This window comes from Nothobranchius furzeri, chromosome 3 (genome assembly GCF_043380555.1).
Source record: "Nothobranchius furzeri strain GRZ-AD chromosome 3, NfurGRZ-RIMD1, whole genome shotgun sequence".
NCBI lineage: Eukaryota > Metazoa > Chordata > Actinopteri > Cyprinodontiformes > Nothobranchiidae > Nothobranchius > Nothobranchius furzeri.
The window spans coordinates 81,750,896-81,771,423 of record NC_091743.1 but is presented as its reverse complement, the minus strand read 5'-3'; the positions used below and the strand labels follow the sequence as shown (position 1 = coordinate 81,771,423).

General features: G+C 41.7%; 2 protein-coding genes across 4 annotated transcripts; one reads left to right on the top strand and one right to left on the bottom strand.

The window, feature by feature from the left end:
* The first annotated feature begins 841 nt into the window (after positions 1 to 841).
* On the top strand, positions 842 to 12,428 carry slc19a2 (solute carrier family 19 member 2). 3 transcript variants are annotated; one of them, XM_054735445.2, is made up of 7 exons: positions 944 to 1,047; positions 1,523 to 1,586; positions 2,751 to 3,293; positions 3,369 to 3,615; positions 8,122 to 8,314; positions 8,448 to 8,589; positions 8,667 to 12,428. In XM_054735445.2, the coding sequence occupies exons 2-7, from the start codon at positions 1,563 to 1,565 to the stop codon at positions 8,826 to 8,828; spliced, it is 1,311 nt and encodes a 436-aa protein (XP_054591420.2). In that variant the 5' UTR covers positions 944 to 1,047; positions 1,523 to 1,562; the 3' UTR covers positions 8,829 to 12,428. The 3 variants fall into 3 exon arrangements, with proteins under 3 accessions (XP_015813340.3, XP_015813339.3, XP_054591420.2); XM_015957854.3 differs by lacking the exon at positions 1,523 to 1,586 and having other exon boundaries at positions 842 to 1,047; positions 2,751 to 3,263; XM_015957853.3 differs by lacking the exon at positions 1,523 to 1,586 and having other exon boundaries at positions 859 to 1,047.
* arl6ip6 (ADP-ribosylation factor-like 6 interacting protein 6) lies at positions 11,837 to 16,230 on the bottom strand. Its single transcript, XM_015957855.3, has 4 exons — positions 15,495 to 16,230; positions 15,014 to 15,067; positions 13,762 to 13,894; positions 11,837 to 13,690 (listed from the first exon to the last, which is right to left on the bottom strand). The coding sequence occupies exons 1-4, from the start codon at positions 15,622 to 15,624 to the stop codon at positions 13,597 to 13,599; spliced, it is 411 nt and encodes a 136-aa protein (XP_015813341.3). The 5' UTR covers positions 15,625 to 16,230; the 3' UTR covers positions 11,837 to 13,596.
* Between the last annotated feature and the right edge of the window lie 4,298 nt (positions 16,231 to 20,528).

The following is a 20,528-nucleotide window of genomic DNA, read 5'->3' as shown; positions in this document are numbered from 1 at the left end:
ATGCTCAAGTGAACAGAATCGTGAGATCTTGCTTTTTTCATCTATGCCACATAGCGAAAATTAAGCCGTTTCTGTCACATAGTCATTTGGAAACTGTAATCCATGCCTTTGTTACCTGCAGGCTGGATTATTGCAACTCGCTATATGCGGGGCTTAGGCAAGCTCCAATAGCACACCTCCAGGCGGTTCAGAACTCGGCTGCTCGGTTGTTAACATCTACCAGGAGGTCTGAACATATTACACCTAACCTACGTGCCTTGCATTGGCTCCCTGTCTTCTATCGCATCAGGTTTAAGGTCATCCTGTTTGTGTTTAAGGCGTTAAACTCAGGGGCACCTAAATATCTTGCTGAAATCATCCACCAACATGTCCCGGTGCGTTCCCTTAGGTCAGCTGACCAGAGACTACTAACTGTGCCCAGGTACAGCCTGAAGTCTCGTAGGAGTCGTGCCTTTTCAGTACTTGGACCAAGTCTCTGGAATGAGCTGCCAGCTGATGTAAAGCAGGCCAAATCATTGGAAACCTTTAAAAGCAGACTAAAAACATCTGTTCTTGCTGGCGTTTGGACATTGAAGTTGGGGGAAGTAGGCTGGATATGGATTGCGAACTTCCACTCAGGATTTCGTATTGTATTTCTAATGGATTTCTTATTGTATTTCTAATGGATTGCTCATTGTATTTTAAATGGTTATATGTCTGTCATATTGTGGTGCTTTTTATTGGTGTACAGCGCTTTGTTTGTCCATTTTGGCCATGTGAAAGCGCTTTATAAATAAAGTTGATTTGATTTGGCAGCGTTAGACGCTCCGTAGTTTTCTGGGTGAGACCATAAGACCACGTGAGGACGCTGTTAACCAGCTGCTTCAACAAAACCACAGAAGAAGAAGCCGCAGCGCGGAGCTTGGAGGTCGTTCCCTGTCTGACATGGCTACTCTTTATCCCACTATATTGCTTTGTGTTTACGGGTTCTTCTCCAGCACGAGACCGTCAGAACCGTTCCTGACCCTCTACCTGACGGGTCCGGACCAGAACCTGACAGAAACACAGGTGAGAAGCTCTCGCAGCTCGGTTTGGATATGAAGCAGGTGTTGTGAGCGAGTGGATGCTCACTCAGGAAGCGGAGAGAAAGCTCTAAATCGGAAGGATTTCACAACAAGTCAAACCCCAATTTCCTCCTAGCGGAGTCTGAACTATTTAGGTGGTTTGTAATGAATGAGTTCTGTTACTTGACAGCTGTGTGGTGTCATAGATGTTTGGGTTTAGTTGGTTAACGATTGCAGAGGGAGTTGGGTTCCCTCATAACATCCATTTTTACCACCATGGTGCCCCCAGGAACCATGTAAGGTGCCCATAGGCCTTTTCTCCAAATAGCACAAGAAGTCAAAAAACTATAAATAACAAAACAAAAAATTCTGCTGCCATCTTTGTTAATCACAAGTGTAAAATATGGAACGCGGACACTATAGCGACATCTGGTGTTTAGAGGCGGTAGTGCAACTACCTCACATTTTCCTGTCGTCAGGGAGGTTCACTACTGACACGTGACGTGACCAGCCAGCACCATGTCCAGGGATGAATTGTACAGGGTAAGGACTTATTTCTACTAAAACGTTTATTTTACAACAGCATTTACCGTTAGACCATCATCTGGGCTCAGAATGAGCTGCTTGACCCCAGCTTCGCTGTGCCGAGCTGATTTTTACCACAACAGCGCCCCTTACTGGCTGGTAGATGTAAACAAAAGCCCTGTGTTGTGTCTGTCAAAGTAAATTTTTATTTTTTTTAATACAGCTTTTATAGGAGAAACTGTGTATTCATTCTGCACATGTCTAAACCCCCATACAGGTGTTTTTTTTAATACAGCTTTTTATTAAAATGTTCCAAATTCCACGTTTAATATTGATTTAAAAACTACAGTTTTGTTTTAAAAAAACTTAAAATACATTTATCATGCAGGGTGTTAATTAAACTCTGATCTCTTCTAGTTCAAAGGTCAAACCTGGTAGCGCTTAGCGCTTCGTAGCTCTCAGCCAAACAAGGGTAGGTGTTCTCAGTACTAATCTCATAAAAAATGCTTCCTGGTTAATCCTGTAAATGATTCAATCCCACTCTGAGATCGCACTAATGCCGCACTCAGTCTTTAACTAATATTCTCCTAAATCTCAACCACACAGATTAGACACATAAAATCAAGTTTTATTTCATGCAGGGTTCATGTGATGTAAATGATAAATGGCCCTCACTTGTGTAGCACCTTTCTGAGTCCGAGGACTCCAAAGTGCTTTAAACTACAGTGAATCATTCATCCATTCACACACTTCTTTACACACTGATGGTGATGAGCTACAATGTAGCCACAGCTGCCCTGCCCCTTTACTGACAGAAGCAGATGCAAAAAATAGCATTACAGTTTAGCCACGTGTGCCTTTAATTGCGTTTCATTTGCTGACCTTTAGCCTGCAAGACCTATAGTGCCTGAGACTGAACTCTTGAGAAGGAGACCACAGGGAACATAAACTATGAGTGACATAAACTAGAACAGACACAGTCTGATGTCGCAAATAAATGGATCGTAATTTAGAAATGGGCGACAATGCATCGCATATATTTGTCCACGGTTTATGAATTTAATTGTTTTGGTGGTGTAATAAATAAATAAATAACTTGTGATTGCAGGTTGCAACGTCTTTTAGTTCAAACTGTCAAGTAGCAGTCTCCTAATAATGTCAGTGTTATGGTGTTATCTGCAGGTGGTCAATGAGATCTTTCCCATCTGGACATATTCCTACCTGCTGCTTCTGTTCCCGGTCTTCCTGGCCACAGACTACCTCTGCTACAAGCCTGTGTTGGTGCTGCAGGCCACCAGCCTGGTGGTTACTTATGTCATGCTCTGGAAGGCACGGGGTGTCTTGGCCATGCAGCTCCTGGAGTTTTTCTATGGACTTGCCACAGCAACAGAGGTGGCCTACTACTCTTATATCTACAGCGTGGTGGAACCAGAAAACTACAAGAGAGTGACGGCCTACTGCCGCAGCGTTGCACTGTTCGGCTCAGCTGCCGGGTCTCTGATTGGTCAGCTCTTGTTCTCCATGGCTGGTGTTGAGCTGCTGTACCTTGTCATCATTACGCTGGTATCGGCCACGGTGGCCTTTAGTGCCCCCTGGTTTCTTCCAATGCCCAAAAGGAGTTTGTTTTTCCACAAGAATCCAAGAGCAACTGAGGATAGTCCATCCAGAAGGAGCTGCAGCTCCCAAATAGACAAGGTGGAAGACTTGCAGAGCCAAGTGTCTATGGTAGTAACGAGCAGTTTTGTGTTGGTTGTAAAACTGGAGAACTTTAGATGAAAATGTTGAGTGATTTTCTTCCAGCTATCCCGATCCTCCGGGGCAGGAGCTCAGAATGGTGGTCTTCTGGAGGTGTTGAAGATGCTGCTAAAAGACCTTGTGCAGTGCTATAAAAGTCGCCCTTTGCTGACCTGGTCGGTGTGGTGGGCCTTGGCTACATGTGGCTACTTCCAGATCATCAACTACGCTCAACCGCTGTGGGAGACTGTTCGTTCATCACCTGACGACTCGGTCTACAACGGCTACGTAGAGACACTGTCCACGCTGCTCGGTGAGTCTTATTTACGGTAGAAGTCTCGAGTCTTTTGGCAACAAACCAAATTGTGTTCCTGAAGGAGTTTTCTAAATAATGCTAGAAAAGTCTTAAGGGTTTTTGATTTCCTTGCAGGGCCTTGGCAAGACAAGTTTTCACCATGTAGTCAGAGAGTGGTTGCATATATCTGAAACTCGTATCTAGGATTAGTCTCAGGGTTAGGGCTAGACAACTGTGGGGGCAGGTGGAGACTGAAGAGAAGCTATAGCCTAGTTTATACTTCTAGGTCAGCAAGTTTGTAGTCACACGCACGTGTTGATGGAGACTTTATCCTTTTATACTTCTTCGCTGGTGTCAGTGTTGCGAAGCAATTCCATGCCAGGACAGCAGGGGGCGTATACCTTTTCTGGCAGGTCTGCCTACCATTGCTGTGACTTCTCTGGTCATTACTTTATTAACTTAAGCTTGTAAACGCTGAAAGAGGTGTGAAATAAAATGTAACTTTTAGATTAACGTGTTGACAATAGAAGATTTTATTAATCCCACAGTGAAGAAATTCACTTGCTACAGCAGCACAAACACTTGGAGAACAGGAAGAAGAAAGACAATAACAAGATTACAGGTAAACACACAAAGGCAGTGAGCTATGATTGTAACCTAAGTAATGAAAGGAAACTTGTGTTTCCAGAACTATGCAGCATAAGGGACACAGACATACTAATGTGTATCCGGTAGGAATGTGAATCTTAGAGCAACTCGCCATTTAATTTGATTCTGATTCTCGGGGTGCCAATTCGATTCAGAATCGATTCTCGATTTAAATCGATTCACAATCAATATTTATTAACAAAGAGTGTCAGTTCCAGGATGAACTACTTTGTTGTAGAAGTTAGTTAAATCTATGGGAAATTTTTATTTTACTTTAAACTGGTCATGCTCAAAAAAAGCTAATTTACAGGTAAAATAAAGTGATTCTTAAACTGTAAACAGAAGCAATCTTTTGACCAAAAGGCAACATTTTATTTTTGCTTACCTTGTAAAATATAACAAATCTTTCGTTACCTAACAGTAGCTTTGAAAGTATTATGGTCAAATACTTTTCAAGTATATGTAGAAACAAGTTTAACATTTGAGTCCTCAACCTGCTTAAAAAAGTGCCTCAGATTTCCTACAAAGAAAATGTGTTCTCTCATTTATCAATTACATAAAGGGACTTTACGGACTTTTGAATTTTTATGCTCGCGATTGCCCCCTCAGGCCAAAAGCGTAACGGCAGCTTCAATAGTAGGCTCGTGCACGAGGCGCGCATGCTGTACGTGCACACTCCTTAACGAAAATAACAACTGAGACGTGTGTGTGTGTGTGTGTGTGTGTGTGTGTGTGTGTGTGTGTGTGTGTGTGTGTGTGTGTGTGTGTGTGTGTGTGTGTGTGTGTGAGAGAGAGAGAGAGTGACCCAGAGGACAGGAGAACACGCAGCTAATTAATTAAATAATATGGTTCTGTACCTTTCTCTTCAGCACAGCCAACAAAGGTTTAAGATGGGTCAGTCCTCCTGCATGCTCAGATCATTCCCTTCCCTTGCTTGAAAAATTGTTCCAAAATGAAAGTTGAACCCACATCTTTTTTATCTGTGAATTCAATGCCGTTCGGTGAGTCTCAAATAAAAATCTGGGCGTCTCACTGTAAAAAAATAAACCATTAATGTAAAAAAGAAACTCTAAATAAACTATGTTCACATCCAGAATCCAACCCAGGTCTCCTGCACGAGAGTCTGACGTCTTACTGGGTGAGCTATAGCACTAGTGACATCCTTTCTATCTGTAACATTTATATCCTTGATAACACCTGAAACAACGTTCAAAGAACGGTTCGGAGCAAAAATGGCTATTTTGTTGCTAATTTGCAGGAAATATCTAGAAGAAAGTCCCACAGAAAGTAGCTAAGGGTCCTCAGAAATGTAGCTAGCTTTGTCACTAGGTGTTAGTAACAGCGACAAAGACTAAAACTACAGATAGCAAATGCTACGGGCGATGCCTGAGCGTGAACGCGCATGAAGCAGCCTGCTCGACCCGAGCAGCTCTCTTTTTCTGTGATTTTACAGAAAAACAGGCAATCACAGTAAAAATACCAGGGCTCATTCTACAGGACCAGGGCAGGAGAATGTATTAAGAAGAAATGTATTATTTCTATATATGTTCTGGCTGTCAAACTTCCTTATAGTCCCTTTAAAATAAATACATGAGTAATCCTGAGTACTCACTTATCAACGTAGAAAATAAATGTGAGAATATCTCACATTTCTGAGTATGGACAAAATTACATTCAGCTGCCCGCTTATCAGCAGATTCAAAGATAAGTCATCTCAATTGATGGGACCACAAAAGTAAGCGGAGTACTAACTCTCCTAACAAAGATAAAAAACAGACAAAAGTGCATCTCAAACCAGTAACATGCCAAACATTTGAGTTCTTGGAATCGATTCTGAATCGTTATAAATAAGAATCCTGATTCAGACTTGAATAATTTTTTCAGCACCTCTAATATCCAGTATTGCACACATTTTGAACACATATTGAATATTCCATAGCAGAATTTATCATTGTTCCTATTTTGGTAAATAAAGTTCCGAAAACAAGTTTGTAAACACCAATCTGCTCAAGGAGCAATCGCTGAAAGAGAGACAGTTTTCACTGAGCTGAAAGTGCTTCGATGTCGAGGAACAAAACTGTTGTATGGAGTATAATCAGACTTGTTAATGTATGGAATTAAGTCTGGATTATGTCTCTCATTATATGAAATCAATTCTAGGCTCTACAAGGTGTGTGTGTGTGTGTGTGTGTGTGTGTGTGTGTGTGTTTGTGTGTGTGTGTGTGTGTGTGTGTGTGTGTGTGTGTGTGTGTGTGTGTGTGTGTGTGTGTGTGTGTGTGTGTGTGTGTGTGTGTGTGTGTGTGTGTGTGTGTGTGTGTGTGTGTGTCCTGATCCCCTAATGTCATAAATAATGGATGTGCTTCACTACTCTGCTGTTTTTGGTAAATATATGTTGTAGCTTTAGCCTTTTACTGACCTCGGTGGGGTTAGTCCAGGATGCAATAAGTTTCAGGGGAGACACTGCGTCTAGGAGATGTTTATGATTGGCTTATAGCAGACCCCTGGAGTGGAGGAGACAAGGAAGGGGGGTACGCCTCCCCCTGCTGACTGATGACTACAAGAAAGAAATGAGGGAATGCCTGAAGAACACCAAGATGAGTCGGCAAGAAACGTTGGGAGGAGTTACAAGTGGACCGGACAAAGTGCTTCATGAAGCGGGAAGAGTTGCCATGGAGACGTACAGCAGACAAGAAGGAGGGGGACAGAGTAAATAAAAAGGAGATACTGGTTCTGGAAGGATGGCCTTTTGATGGGAAGAGTTTGTGGGGTACAGAGATGGAAAGGAGGAAGCTTTTGCTTTGAGCTTTTTGTCTGTGATGATCTGACCTAGTGTCATTTTTGGAGAGCTTATTCAGCTCAACTTTGCTATAACTTGGTTTATTGGCAAAGAGTTGTTTTACTTTTTAACCCGCCTTGTCGGGGTTTCGTTTGGATTATTATTCTTTTTCATCTGTGTGAAATAAAACCTAGTTCCTCGGATTCGTGGAACGAAAAAAGGATTCACGAGTGGGGTCTCCTCCTGTCGGTAACCGAGCAAAGGTGAGATGCTGGTTGTAATTGCCATCCCGAGGTATTGATATAAGTGTTTCCTCCATCCTAGGCTACAGGTAAAGTCAGTTGTCTCCTCAGCATAAAAGGAACAGCTGGCAAGAGTCTTAACCTGAAGCGTACATAAGCTTCATGGACATGGATTGTGAGTAAACTGAGTCTCCCTTGAGCTGCATAAAGTTTGGTTTTGCCAGAATCAGAGTCTAGGTTAACGGTGATGGCTAATTAGCTCCTGCAGTGTGCAGGCAGTTCAAAGAGTGGCTGAATATCACGCCCACGCACAAATAGAAATACAAGTCAACCCTGAGACGTAACATCTGTGAAAGTTAGGCTAGTTGTGGACGATGGCTTGTAACAAAAAGTTTTGTTGGAAAGAACGAACGAGGTAGACGGCGCCGTTGGTAGACGGATGTGTGCTCTCTTGTGTTTGATGGATAGTTAAAATTTTGGGCTCTACGCCGTCCATCCTTGTATGCCGGTCAGAGAGCCGTAGCAGCGGCGCGTAAAGGTGCTGCGAGTTTCCGCACCTCCGCAGACGGAGAAGCATAAACCAAGATTAAGCTTTGACTGGTCGGAGACTAAAAACGAATCAGGTGTTGTTTGAGCGAGATGGGCATAAACTGCCATCAGACCCGTGATAGGGTGGCGCGATTAAAGCGGGATTCATTTGCGGCCCACGCAAAATCCCCCTCAAAATGCATCAAAGCAAACGGCTCAGTTGGGGAGGTGTGACGTTACTTTTGTTGATGTTTCCTGTTACCACAGCTGAGTAATTGATTAAGTCAGGTCACTACAAGGTTTAAATGTGGTCATTCTGTTGGTCTGCAGGCGCTCTAGCAGCCCTGCTGGTGGGCTACCTGCCTGTGTCCTGGTCTCGGTGGGGGGAGCTGGCTCTGTGTGTCCTCTCCATGCTCATGGCCGTGTGTGTGTTTGTCATGGACCTGCTGAAGAACATCTGGGTGTGCTACAGCTCCTATGTCGTCTTCAGAGCCACCTACATGCTGCTCATCACCGTGGTCACGTGAGTACACCGTCTCCACCTGCTGAGTCAATGACATGAACAGAATAAACACATCCGACTGTGGCTCGGGTGGCATCGTTGTGTCCCATTGAATCGTTTTACACACAACAACAGGATTGCTCCCTGACCTCAGGTACCAGATAGCAGCCAGCCTCAGCATGCAGCGCTACGCCCTGGTGTTTGGGGTGAACACTTTTGGGGCTCTCCTACTGCAGACCTTGCTGACCGTGATCGTTGTGGACTCTTCAGGCCTAAACTTGAACGTTACCACCCAGGTAAGACGGTGCAGCCCCCATAAGAGTTATATGGAATCAGCCTCCCTGGTAACTTGACAACTTGTTTTTTCCTCCAGTTTCTCATCTATGGAGGCTACTTTGCTATGATTTCTGTCATCTTCCTCCTTGCTGGACTCTACAGACTGGCCTCTATGAGGGGTTCAAAGGAGGAAGGCCTGGATGACGTCCAAGCAGAGTCCAGCTCTTCTTCGAACAATGATGTGACTCGTTCGATGTGAAGGGTACAACATGTAGAAACACTTGGAGAGGATGAGACCAGGTAACCTCGGATGTCGATAGGTTTCCCTGTTACAATCGTAGCCCTATCAAAGGGAAATCTGCTCTTCCTTAGACCACTGGCTGGCTATCACTCAGCCTAGGAAGCCAGTACCATGGTGGTAGTTTATCAGGTTTACAAGCTACATTATTAGCAACAATAGCACTTCAACTCTACAGTATTTATTCTCTAAAAAGCTTTCCACATAACAACCAACAAGCGTATCATGAACAATTCTAATGTTTTTAAGCTGTTACTTATATACTTTCCTGTAGTAGCTGCTATGCTAATGTTAGCCTGTATGTTAACACAAGTGAAGATTCAGTCAGTTGTATAGCTAGCAGCCTCTAAATCAGCTACCAGTGTTCATTTAGCATCTCTACTAGTATCTGATGTTTTGGCTGCTTACATGCATTGCGTTATCGTTGAATTAAGTTGCGGTATTCCCCCAGCCACTAGTCTGGTGGGCTGCACCAGTGATCCAGACCAGTTCAGGATCGTTCGGCTACAGCAGATCTACCGATCACTGTTGTTCAGCAAAAAACTTGCATCTCTAAAAATGCTATTTTTCTAGTAAGTTCCTTAAAGGGGCATTATGGAAGTTTGTCAGTCAAAACATGAATAGAAATAATACATTTCTTCTTCATACATTCTTCTGCAATGCCCTGGTCCTGTAGAATGAGCCCTGGCATTTTTACTGTGATTGCCTGTTTTTCTGTAAAATCACAAGAAGAGAGCTGCTTGGGTCGAGCAGGCTGCTTCGTGCGCGTTCACGCTCAGGCATAGCCCTCCGAACCGTTCTTTGAAAGTTGTTTCAGCTGTCATCAAGGATATAAATGTTACAGATACAGAAGACGCTACTGGCGATTTAGCTCACCTTGTAAGATTTCGGGCTATTGTGTCGAAGACCCGGGATCGATTCTGGATGTGAACATAGTATATTTTTTTACAGTAAGATGCCCAAATTTTTATTTGAGACTCGCCGAACGGCATAAAAAAGATGTGGGTTCAACTTTCATTTTAGAACAATTTTTCAAGCAAGGGAAGGGAATGATCTGAGCATGCAGGAGGACTGACCCATCATAAACCTTTGTCGGCTGTGCTGAAGAGAAAGGTACGGAACCAAATTATTTAATTAATTAGCTGCGTGTTCTCCTGTCCTCTGTCCTCCGGGCCACACACACACAAGCGACTGTCTCAGCTGTTATTTTCGTTAAGGAGTGTGCACGTACAGCATGCGCGCCTAGTGCACGAGCCTACTATTGAAGCTGCCGCTACGCTTTTGGCCTGAGGGGGCAATCGCAAGCATATAAATTCAAACTCTGTAAAGTCCCTTTAAAATGACTTTTCTATGAATAAACTGTGGTGTCGCGCCTTTTCACACTATTCTCAAAAAGTGATCCGTGAAACTGCTGATGAATCTGAAAGAACTAAAACTGCTGAATTTTCCTAAATCTGGAGCGATGCAGCATTTCACAGACAGTGGTCACATATTTCTCACCTTGCATTTTAAAAATTGATCAAAACCGTTAACATTTCTATCTGCCTAATGGCGTTTTCACATCAGGTTCGGACCGGTTTCGGTTGGGTCAGCCCGCCCCCGCGCAGCCATGTTTTGTTCACACCATGATGTCTGTGGTTCTCAGGGATGTTGATGTCTCCGAGCATTCGGGCGGGGCAAAAGATGCAGGGAGAAGTCTGGATCCGAATGCGTTATTAAACTATTATACACTTATTTAAACAAACATTTACTTAAAGGAGCAATATGTGAGAATTTTTCTGTGAAATAATCACAAAACATCCTATTGGTTCAATCGTGCTGGAAGGAAGGTTACATTGAAACTGATTTCCTTCTCAGCTGGCTGGGGGATTTTTTGTTTTTCTCCTTTCAAAAGAACAAAAGAGGGACGTAGTTACTGTTTATAATCAGTGAGGTTGCCAAGTCTGTGCTGAGCTGACGCTGCAGCGTCAGCATTTCTAATTCCACAGCGGCAAAAGGCTTCAGAGTTGTACAAAGAACCAAAGCCAGCAGGAGCAACCAGAAGTTATTTCTTGTACCCCTAAGAGGCGTAAAAAGCTCTAAGCTGACTTGTTTTGCTACAGGATTCTGGGATCCAACTGTAATGAACTCAAAAGTAGAGACGGGTTCAAAAGTAAATAGGCGCCTGCCCTCACATATCAGGCCTCAAATAAACACTCGAAGAGTTTTTCTGTCCAAATACGAGTGTTAAGGCCGTGTACAAACTCTGATACTAAATACTAACGTATGAACCAAACTGGTCACTAATGTGTCTGGTTTCATGTTAAAGCTGCTCAAAACTAAAGATTTAGCACATTTAATTCTGACTGATTCATTCCCAAAAGAATCTAGTTAAATATGTTTAGTTGATGTGCACATGAAGTGATGATTGTAATATAAATGACAGATGAATGTTGGATTTATGAGTTCTGGTTTACTGAAACTGGTGATTCCTGTTCTGCTGTGTTATTTGGTCCTCTTGGAGGAAAAGAGTCGATTACAAATGGAGATGTTTTATTATTATTTATCTTTGTTTACTAATCTAATAGAGTGAAATCTGATGTAACCAGTGAGAACGCTGGGAACCACTTTCATCTGTGGATTCACATTAATCTCACCAATATTTGGCTTAGGTGGGTCCACCTAAAAACTAACTGTGAACATTCCCATAACTCTACATTAGATGTAGAATATGACCAGATGTTTAATGGAATGTGAGACCACCCAGTTAGCCAATGATCAGGTTAACCTAAACGGCTGAAGTGAAAAACCTTCTGAGGAACTACAGCTTTGTTTTTAATGCTTCTTTTGAAGTTTAAAGATTTGGGGAGCAGGAAGTTTGACTTTTTCACAACAACAACCACATTCTTTTGAGATGTGGAGAAAACAGCTGCTGCTCTACCAGATTTGTCCTTAATTTATTATTTCCCTTTAACTGGAGATACTTGAGATGAATCAACCAATCAATACTTTATTAATCCCAGAGGGAAATTAGAGTTTCAGTACACACAATTCAGAGATCAGACATACATGGGCAAGACACATGATAAGAATTGGTGACTGTGGTCATTCGCAACCTTGAGTCGCGCTACCTTAATAGAGATGAGAGGGTTACATGAGGATTGGTTCAGGTAGAGGGAAAAAAAGGCACTTCAGAGTTACCCTCCCACCAGGAGGGCAGATTTGCTCTGCAAAAAAACACCTCAAACATATATGCAACAGACTTCAGACAACACAACTAACATGAGACTCCAATAGGAAGGCATGGGGGGACAAAGAGCCTTGGGAAAAAAAGATAAGGGAGTGAAAGAGAGAAGTGTCTGTACTCCTCGAGTGCCTTGAAGAATGAGATGAAAACATCTCTTGGTGTGTAAGCGTTGAAAATGTGTGTTTCAGTGAGTTTGCATTTATAAAAGCCTTAACAGGTGTGTGTGTGTGTGTGTGTGTGTGTGTGTGTGTGTGTGTGTGTGTGTGTGTGTGTGTGTGTGTGTGTGTGTGTGTGTGTGTGTGTGTGTGTGTGTACGTGTGTGTGTGTGTGTGCGCTCATACATATACTCACAAGTAGGTATTAAGGCTGCACAATACATCGCAAATGTATCATCATGGCGATATCGGCATGTGCAATACACACATCGCAATAAACAGAAAAAACACAATGAACGGTCAGCTCAGATGTTAGCTACAAATAATGTCACTCAGACAGAAGCATGAAGTTTTTCACAAATCAAATGTAGCTCATCACCCATTTGGCCAGTCAGGTTCGTTCTTATTAGATACGCTTCCCTAGGCAGACGGCACTTAATTTGGATGGCAAGCAAACCGATGAGTTAGCTTCGTTCTGCTTTTCCCATTTTTTGATATTATTTAGTCATTTTTTAATTTCTTGTTTGTACTTGAGTTAAGTATTTATAACAAGTTATCCTGGTAATCAATGTTATCGCGCAGCACAGGTTTTCCTAATACCGTGCAGCGCTTGTGTGTGTGTGTGTGTGTGTGTGTGTGTGTGTGTGTGTGTGTACACACACCTGTGTCACCTCTGTCAGCATGCCTCAGGGCGGCTGTGGCTACATTGTAGCTCATCACCTGCATGTGAATGTGTGTACAAGATTCAGTGACTGGTTGTGTTGTAAAGCACGTTGGGAGGTTGTAGAACCCTGGAAGGTGCTATAAACATATAAATACAGGCTATTTCCAATGTATTTACATGTACTTGATCAAACGAGGTGCTTTCAAAGAAAAAAGCTAAATTTTTTATCTATGCAAAACTAAATTTTGTCAACTTGCCAAATATTTTTGTATTATGTAAAAGTGTTCATTAGTTTTACATGTGTGTCTTCAAATAAATATATTTAAATCAGTAGTTGTTTGTTGTTTCTCTAAGTGCGAATGACTTGTGAGGAGTTGGGGATCTTTGCTCCGATCCTCACTCATGGTCTGGAGCTTCAGCTGAAGACAGGAGTTTTATGGTTCAGACTCATGTTGATGTTTTTTATGGTCTTTAGAGCATGAATCTGATACAGTTACACTACAGAGATGGTAGCACTCCTGACGGTGAGCTTGGGACAGGAGGACACACGGGAACAACAGTCTGTCTAAAACATAACCACTGATAAAAGTTCTGACCCAGCTGGGTCAGAACAACAAAAACTGGACTCCACATGCCAGATAATGGTCCTCTGGTCTTCTCTGAAGCTCCCTAAGGGCTGGTGTTTTAGGAGAGGCTCCAGATGACAGTCAGCAAGGCCAGGACGCCGTTAAGAGCCGCTACACCGTAGCTCACGTTGAATCCATGATCCGTGACGTCTCTATAGGTAACAAACGCCATGTCAGTTCATGTGTAAACATGCTAGCAAGCCTCTCGTGTTTGCTGTTTCACCTGAGGTGTTCCAATGACGGTGGTGGTGGGAACTTCACACCAGGCTGCTGCAAGTCCAGGTAGGTCAGAGTCCATGAGAAGACGCAACAGATGCATCCTACTAGAGCTGCCAGCACCAGGATACTCCAGAAGCCTGGAGAGACACCGTGCACAGCTCAGACTCAGACATGTATGCTGTGGTTGGACCCATGCTGCTAGAGTGTGTGTGTGTGTAAAGTTTAATTAATAGTTCAACACGTGTAAAATCACAGCAACACAACTCTTTTGCTGCCTTCCTTGATGTTTTATCTCCATAAATAAAAGGCCTGGAAGTGTTCCGTCATGTTGCATAGTTGCTAATGGTTGGTTCTACAAGGTGACACGTTCTCTGCTCCCTCCAGGCCCAGAGATCTACACCGCCATTTACGTTAGCATGCCAAGATGGGTGAGGCCATGAATGCTAATTTTCCCTGTGAGGTAGGAGAGACTGGCCTTCTCGGTTTTAACCATTCTCATGTCTTTTGTGGCTAATGCAGGAACAAGGAGCTGAAAGAAATATTCTTGTTCAGCATGCATGTGAAACTCTGTGTAATCGACTATTTCAGAGCAAACAAGTCAGTGAAGGAAGACTTTAAAGTTAGGGTTAGTCTGCCACCAGGGGGTGGAGCTGTTGTGTTTCAGCTTTATGTTAAAGCCATACTTTGCAACTTTTTCCATATTTTTAAATCATTTGCTTGAGCCAGTATGTGCTAATATGACCCTTTACAGGAAACGTCACTCAGACCCCCACCGCTCTCCGTGGCCCGAATACAGCACTTGCGATCAGTCCCTGTTGGAGGGAGCTGACATACCTGGCACTGCAGTCTGCTTGCAGCACGCAGGGCTGCCAACTCACGCATTTGACCCTCTCTGCATGCTCTCACACCACACCTCCAATATCTCACACTGATTAACCCCCGCTCTGATGGTCAGTACACAGGGTGAACAGGTGCACGTTTCCTGCATGTTTTAGACCATGAGCACAGCTGATTTGTTTCATTTAGTGGTGAATCGCTCCTGTAGACTCTAATGAAGGCTGGGGAGATATTTAAGCTGTTAAAAAGATGAGCACAGTGAGCTGATAAGTTTCATTTTCGGTTTGACCTCAGCAAATTAATAACTGACACTAGGGGGTGCTAAAAGCAAGCAAAACTGCCTTGGCTGTCCAAATCAAAACTGAAGCTGAAACAAAACAAGCACCCTCTGGTGGTTGGTTCCACCCATCAGGCCTTACCCAGAATCCTCTCCCCTGCTCCATTCTGCCCTCCTACTCTCTCTGATCGCAGCTCTGAAAAATCATACATTAACACCAAAAACAGAAAAGTAACATCAGTACAATCATTTATATGAAAATAAACAACAAAACGAAACAAATTAAGTTCTGCTGTTTACTACAGGTTTCAGAGGATGTTCTAATAAGATGGCCTTGAGTTACACCTTACTCAAGTTAACACCACAGCTGGGAAAACCCCTCATCTTTACAAATAGACATTTTCAGGAGATAAAAAACCCACAAAAAATACTTTCTCACGTGTCTATATCACAAAAATACCTAAATATACACTTTTCACAAAGGATAAAATGTGTCTTATTGTATTGTAAGCTAACTGGCCAAAATTATGCAAAGGACGATTTCTTTCAGTAAATATCAATTTTAAAAGGATTTTAAATGTCGCTGCTTGAGGCTAAGTGATACATTTGCTTGCCACAAATACCTTTGAGAATGGGGTAAACAAGCGCGCAGAAGAACCCCACAGCTGTTACGAGCAAAGCAGAACCCAGAACCGACACCACAGAACCGAACCACGGTCTGAGTCCAACCCACGTTGACCTCTCACCGGACATGGTTCTGGTTCTGACTTGTGACTAAAATAATCCAACTCCAATGACAGGAAGAAGCCCGTGTGAGCCGGCGCTCGGCATCCTGGGGGGTTAAAGGTTAAGTTAAGTTACGCTGACGTAACTCCGGTCAAATCTACAGATCTACTGACGTTAATGAACCAAACGGTGGTAAAAGTTAACCAAACGTTTCTGAGCAGAACCCAGTCAGGAACTGCTTTGCCTCTTCCGCTATTGGAATTGTCCTACTAGAGCTTCCGTAGGCCTCTGTTATTTTTTTATTTATTTTTTTTGCACAAAATATAATGTGCAACACTTATGGCAATCTCTACAAAGAATCAGTTTTACCAACACGAGATAGTATCAGAACAGGCTGAATTCCAATAGAAGAAGGATAATGAACAGGAAGTACAAACAACAACAAATAATTAAATAAATAAAATAAAAACAAACCCCAAACAGAACAAATAAGCAAACAAATGAACAAAAAGACAGATAATTAAAAACAACATAAAAAAGTTATACCTTAGGGGCTTTCTAACAGATCTAGTTCAACAATCATATGATTCAAATCCAGAGCTTGTTTTTTGTCCATAAATTTAACAGATGAGAAAAGGAGGCAGAGTTCTTTGTGAAAAGTAAAAAAAAAGACTGCTTTGTTTTCAGAAAACGACATTTGTGAATGAAGAATTTGCCCATAATAATTATTACATTTAAAACATTTTCAAGCTTCTTTTCTTTTCTTAGAGAACCAAACATAATATCATTTTTAGAAAATTCAAGTAACTTTGGGATCTTAGAGAAGAGCCAGTAGTGCACATCGTTCCACAGGGCTTTACAGAATATACACTCATAAAATAAATGTTCTTTTGATTCAATATCCCCATTACAAAAAGAGCAACAATTATCATCAATAGCGAAGCGACGTCTGAGAAATTCTTTGGAAGGGTAAACACCAGAGAGGATTTTGTAGTGGACCTCCTTAGCTTTGGGGGGAATGGGAAGTTTTAGGTAATTTTTTCTGATCTCTTTCTTTTGATCACCAGAGAACAGATGTGAGATGGAATTTGGATTGGATAAGGGAAAAAAACATTAGTAAATAATTCCCGAATTTGGGAGTTTTTTAGACTGTTAGCTGTTATGTTATGCCCATTTACCAACAGTTCAGGGAGATCAGGGGATCTATAGTCAGGGTTTTGAAAATGATTATATGCTGTACATAGAATGTTTTGAGGGATAGCCTTAGTAATTTTTTGAAATTCTTTGTTATTTATTTGCAGATCATAGTTGGCGATAAAATCTTCTAATAAAATTTTACCTCTATCATTTAACAAGTGCATCACTGACCAGATGCCCTTATCGTACCATTTTTCCATAACGACTGATTTGTTTCCAACTGTTATGTAACGACAGTTCCATAGGGGAGTGTTGTGTGGGCAATAGTTATGTTTGTATATTAATTTCCAGTATAATAAAACTTGCTGGTGAAAGGAAGAGAGCTTTATGGGGAGTTTTTTTATGTTAAAGTCACATCCAAGTAAGAGATTAAATTCGCCTAGATCTGAGAATATTTTGCTTGGAATGTGAAACCAAAAGCTATTTTGACTTAAAATTGACCTAAGCCAATTTATTTTTAGGGTGCCGTTTAAGCTGTCAAATTCAATAGCTTGCAAACCTCCATCTTCAAAACGTTTGACTAAATTACCTTGCCTAATATAGTGGGTTTTGCGTTCCCATATAAAATCAAAGTTTAGCTGGTTGATTGCTTTGATTGCTGATTTAGGCACTCCTATCACATATGCAGGGTATACTAGCCTGGAGATACTTTCCATTCTGGTAAGAAAAATTCTACCTTGAATCGATAAGTCTCTCTGAGCCCAGTTATTTAAATGAGTTCTACAGGTTTGAATTTTCTCCCAAATATTAAGGTTATCTAAATCATTCTTATTCTTGGTTATATACACGCCCAAATATTTGACATTGGATTTAACAGGAATATTAAAAGTGTTAGTGTTAGTATAATCATTTAAGGGTAAGATCTCACATTTGTTTAAATTCAGCTTTAACCCTGAAGCTTTCGAGAAAGTTTCAATAATCTGCAGGATTTGGGGGATTTCATTCAGGTTATTTAGGAAAATAGTTGTATCATCGGCTAACTGGCTGATAGCTCTTTACCCAGGATCAGGGCCGTGCAGAGACCTTTGACGGGGCGGGTGCTCAAAGTAAAAAAAGGGGCACTTATAGAGCAATCCAATAAGTTAGAAAATTCAGATAATGAGACCCTTGGGTTCAAACAACATAATAAAAATATATAAATTAGTGTCATTAGTGTTAATGTTAGTTCATAAATAATAGTTTTAGTTTATAAAGCTGACTTATATCTAGAGATGTTACAACCACATTTTTGCCCCTGATCCGAGTCCAAGTTGTTTGATTTTTGATTATCTTCCAACACTGAGTCCTGTTCTGATACCAGGTGGTGATGCAACGCATTATAAAAGGAATAAGTCATCCTTCTGTCTGTATTTGTCATTTTGTTGTTTTAGCCTGAAAAGGTCACTCATTCAGGAAGTACATTTAACAGAAATCAAGATACTTTATTGCTATCGCACAGGTGTACAACCAAAGATATTTTGCACCTACTAAAGACAGCTCTAGTAAGAGGTAGTAAAATAAATGTAAAATAAATGCACCCACAGAGACTTATCCAGTGTGATCTACGGCTATGTTAGCTGAGATCTTTTTCCTGTCAGTAGAAAATTCTTGATCCCATTCCATGATCTCACTGAACTTAACACTAAACATGAGAGCTCTGCTACCAACCTAACAACACCACCCTTTACACAAAGGCACCATCATCCCATACGTGGCAGGAGTCTCAGAGAAACTTAGAAGAATCTTCTCCAAACACAACATCCCGGTAAACTTTAAACCCAACAACACCCTCAGACAGAACCTGGTCCATCCAGAAGACAAAACACCCAAACAGAAGCTCAGTGGGGTCGTTTATGCAGTCCAGTGTAGGAGCACTGTCCAGATGTTTACATTAGAGAAACTAAACAACAATTACACAAGAACATAACACAACACAGGAGAGCCGCCTCTTCAGGTCAAAATTCTGCAGTCCACCTGTACCTGAAGGACAAGGGACACACCTTTGAAGATGACAAAGTCCACATTCTGGACAGAGAAGATAGATGATTTGAGAGAGGAGTAAAAGAAGCTATCTATGTCAAAACGTGAAAACCCCACTTCAAATAGGGGAGGGGCTTAGATTTCACCTTTCTAGAACCAATAATGCAGCTTTGGTCAAGGTCAAGGTCAATTTTACTTACAGAGCGCATTTACAGCAGCACAGCTACACCAAAGCGCTGTACAAGGTAAAACAAGTCAAGATACAACAAATCAACAATAAAAACCTAAAATAAGATGAGCACACAACAGTCACAATCTATGATAAAAACTGTTAAAAACTATTAAGATGCTCAAGTCAGCCTGCATTAAAAGCCAAATCAAAAAATTGCGTCTTAAGAAGGGATTTAAAATGCTCTAGACTCTGTGTGGTCCTGATGTTGAGAGGTAGCTTGTTCCACAGTTTGGGCCCAACCACAGAGAACGCTCTGTCGCCGCGAGTCTTGTGGCGGGTTTTTGGAACTGTTAAAAGAGCTTGAGAGCTGGACCTCATGGTTCTGGCAGGGACGTAAGCGGACAGCAGCTCAGAGATGTAAACTGGGGCCAGGCCATGAAGGGATTTAAAAACAAAAAGTACAAATTTGAAACGGATCCTGTAAGAGACAGGAAGCCAATGGAGAGAGGCCAGAACCGGGGTTATGTGATCCCACTTACTGGTTCCAGTCAGCAAGCAAGCCGCTGCATTTTGGACCAGCTGAAGTCGGTGTGGGGAGGACTGGTCCAGGCCAGAATACAGGGAGTTGCAGTGGTCCAATCGGCAAGACACGAACAGGTGGATGACATGTTCGAGGACATTAGCAGGAAGGTATGGCTTCACCTTTGCTATCTGCCTTAAATGATAAAAACCTTATTGGACCACTGCACTCACCTGTCTGTAAAGATTACAAGAACCATCTAAAAACACACCAAGGTTTTTAACACAGGGTTTTAGAAAACCGGAACAAGGACCAAGAGGACCAACAGCGTTGTTAAAAGATTAGAACTTTTTTTTGAATCTCATTCAGTTTCAGTCTAGATCACACCTTCCTGCATCTAATCAACACGATGACTCACCACCAATAGAGGCTAACGACTCATCAGGAGATGGAGAGGCGGGGTACTCAGAGTAGTTTCTGCTCTTTAAATAACAACAGACAGCTACAGCTTATGAGCTTGACTCTCCCATATTCCAGTTAGAACTGACAAAGCTCCTCAGAGGAGAAGTGAAATGTTTGAAAGAAACTAAAGAAGTCCAGTTGCCTTCATCTGAACTCTTTGGATTAATAGTCAATAATAAAAAATACATAATAAAGTAATAAAACGTACATAATTATGCTCACATTCAATTTTACCATCTCTTTGTGGGAGGCGGAAAATTTATCACATTTAACCCTCTTATGACCATAAATATAACAAGTATTTTTTTTGTTTTATGGCTTTAAAATTGTAATAAAAGTGTAAAATGTTTGTAACTCTGCTCCTTTTTTCAGAACAGCCTCAGCTTTCAGTGTCTGGTTTGTATTTGTGTTTATGTTTATTAAAGTCTGTAAAACTGCAGCTTAAACGAAAAAAAAAACAGATTTGAATTTTCTTTACATTTATTACTAAACAGGAACTTCAAAATGACTTGAGCTAACTATGTCAAAAGAACTATTTAAACTCAGAACTGTGTTGCAAACACTCAGAAAACAGTTTGACCCCTGACCTCATGTTAACCAGTTTAATGACTGCAGCCTGTC